The sequence below is a fragment of the Motacilla alba genome, chromosome 23 (assembly GCF_015832195.1).
Source record: "Motacilla alba alba isolate MOTALB_02 chromosome 23, Motacilla_alba_V1.0_pri, whole genome shotgun sequence".
NCBI lineage: Eukaryota > Metazoa > Chordata > Aves > Passeriformes > Motacillidae > Motacilla > Motacilla alba.
In genome coordinates this window covers 1,210,787-1,213,593 of record NC_052038.1, presented here as the reverse complement: position 1 = coordinate 1,213,593, position 2,807 = coordinate 1,210,787, and the positions used below count along the sequence as shown (strand labels likewise).

Below are 2,807 nucleotides of genomic sequence, written 5' to 3'. Positions count from 1 at the left end.
TAATAACAAGAATCTGCGATTTAAAAGACAAACGCTGATGATTAAGGATAAGGATAAGGCCAGGCGGGAGCCGCGCTGCGGCGGAGGGGCCGCGCTGCCCGCGCCCCCGGAGGCCGCCAAGGGCTCGGCGCGGCGCGGCGTGCCCGCCCGCCCCCCGCCCCGCCCGGCCGCACCGCCCGCCGCGCCCCGCCGGCTGCCGCGTCCCGCCTTGTTCCGGCCGCGCCGCCCGGCCCCGCCCGCGTCCCCCTCCCGCCCGCCCGGGGCGCGGAGCGCGGCTGTGCGGGAGACAATAGCGGAGCGGACGGCTCCGCGCCGGGCCGGGCCGGGCATGGGCGGCCAGGGCTGCGCGGCCCCGCGGCCCCCGCGCCGCCCGAGCGGGCTGTAGCGGGGCGGGGGGCGGAGGGAGAAGGGGGGCGATGCCCCACGCCGAGCCCAGCCCGCCGCTGTGCTGAGCCGGCGGGGCTGGCCGGAGGCTGGAGAGCGGGACATGGTGCTGGAGCCCCCCGTGACGCTCCCCGGGTGGCCAAGGGGCGGCTGGTGAGGAGCTGGAGCGCGGCGGCGGAGCGAGGCCACGGTGAGGGAGCCCCGAGGATCCGGCTGGGGAGCCATGGGGAGATGCAACGGGCGATGCACGCTGGTGGGATTCTGCTGCCTGCAGCTGGTAAGGCTCATCGGCATGCCGGGGGTGCTTTGTGCGAGATGCTGCCCGTCACCGCTCCCCACGCCGCCTCGGCGGTGACCTTGTGTTGGGACCAGCTCGGGGATGCCTCACCAGCGCCCAAAAAAAAACCCACAGCAAAGAAAAAATGCTGATCTAAAAGACAGGCAGTGCCACGCTCATCTCCTACCTCAAGCCAGGGCTGGCCGGGGAGGTGGATGGGGACCCCTTCCCTGCGCTGTCAGTGCCCGAGGTTGCGTCTCCAGCAGGTGTGAGCTTTGTTCCCAACTGCAATCTCTTCCCTCCGAGTTCGCTCCCGCCCGCGGTTTCCCATTCTGGTGACTCCGCGGATGCGTCTCGGGGTGCCGGTCCCCTGAGTCGGGGCGAGAGGGAAACTTGGAGCCGCTGGCAGCACTTTGGAAACTCTGCCGCTCCTGAGCGGGACCCACCTGCCCGCGGCGGGGGGCAGCGGGCTGTGGCGGCAAGGAGAAAGGCGAGGGGTGATTTTCACGGGATTGTAGGGTTTCACTTGTAGGGTTTCGTGACAATTCGGTGCCGCGCTTGCCGCCGCCCGCGAATCAATCTTCATCAGGCTCTGCCCGAGGAGCCGGCGAAGGGAGCGCGGGGGGGATCCGGGGGGTTTCTGCTCAAACCAGCGCGGCGAGGTTGCGATTAATTATCCCGGCAGGGTGGTGCGTTAATGGAGAATCAGCAGCCTCCAGCCTGCCCCCGCGGCCGTGCCGGGCTCGTCGCGGCGAGGAGAGCAGGGAGGGACTGCTGAAATCTGTGGGGTCAGCTCGTGGCGTCCCCGGGGACGGGGGGGTGATGGATGGATGGACGCGGCGATGGAAACAGGCTCCAGAGCCCTCTGGAGATGATGGTGGCATCCTGCTGACAGGCACTTTCTTCCCGGCTCCTGTTCATTCTTCATCCTCCAGAAGGCAGCGGGTGGGGAGGGGTCCCCGCTTTTGCATGGGGGATACACGAGGTGTTGCTGGGGGATGGGGAAGCTTTGAAGCCGGTGCTCAGGCCGGGCAGCAGAGGCACAGTGGGATCATCTTCAGGCTGGAGTCCCCATTCCCGGCAGGAATGGCCTCCGTGTCCCCAGCTGTCCCCTCGCTTTGGGCTGTGAAGTCTCGCTTGGCGTTTCGCTCACCTGGTCCAGGATAAATCCAGTGGGGCTTTTCCAGGTGTGCAGGAGTTTCCTGCTGTTTGGTCACATTCCTTTTCACCACTCAGCTCCCAGGCAGGTGTGGTGGTGATAATTCCCCAATATATCCCAAATCCGAGAGGTTTTCATCTGTTAATTTTGGGGGAAGGCTTAATAGGTGCGAGCTCCTGGGCTGGGAGAGCAGCTCCTGCTCACACCTGGAGGAACTTTGTGCTGCTAATTGGGGTCAGGCTGTCCCCTCCACCTTCCCCCCGTGTGTCCTGGTGCTGTTGGCATCCCCAAAGGGTCCCATCCCTCACTAGGGACCTTCCCCTTCCCACTCCAGGCTCACCCTGACCCAGCTCATCCTTTGGGATGCTGTCCAAAGCTCCTTCCTGGTTTTGGAGGCAGCAACTTCCACCCCACCACGGGGAGATGCCCCCAGCCCTCAGCTCCTCATCCCGGGGTGAGGGCTCTGGGTGCCCACCCATGGCCCTGTGCTGCACCAGCCCCAGGAGACTGGAGGTGGCAGTGCCACCCAGGCATCCCCTGGTGTGACCAAGGCCACCCTGAGGTGACACAGCACCTGGACCAGACAGAGCTGAGGTTTGGGAAGGAGCCTCAGGGAGTGGGGATGATCCCTGACCCCATCCCTGCTCTCCTCCTCTGCTCCACCCCTGACATGGGGACGGCACTGGCAGGCTCATGTCCCCCACCCAGCTGGCCCTGGCACCTGCCCTGGGCTCTCTGATCTGTGGGTGGGGACAGCTGTGCCCCCAGTGTGCCCAGTCTCGGGGGCTGGGGTCACACTGGTGTGTGTGGGGCTGCTCCGTGGCTGCAGGACCAGCTCGTGCCATGAGCAGGGCTGCCCGGGGAGGGCACGGCTTAGCTGAGCCCCCTGGCCAGCCTGGGCCCTGGTGTCCCTTGAACAGCAGTGTGGTGACATCCTGAGGTGATGCCACCATTCCTGGCTCGTCCTCCTCCACCCCCTCCCCTCCT

The 2,807-nt window shown here is 66.5% G+C and overlaps 1 protein-coding gene across 1 annotated transcript in view; it reads left to right on the top strand.

Annotated features, from left to right (window-relative positions):
* Positions 1-234: 234 nt before the first annotated feature.
* The window catches only part of NKAIN1 (sodium/potassium transporting ATPase interacting 1), a 24,016-nt gene continuing 21,443 nt past the window's right edge, over positions 235-2,807 (top strand). The window contains exon 1 of the mRNA XM_038161163.1: positions 235-661. Within this exon, the coding sequence (XP_038017091.1) occupies positions 608-661 (54 nt within the window). The 5' untranslated portion in view covers positions 235-607. The remainder of the gene's footprint in view (positions 662-2,807) is intronic.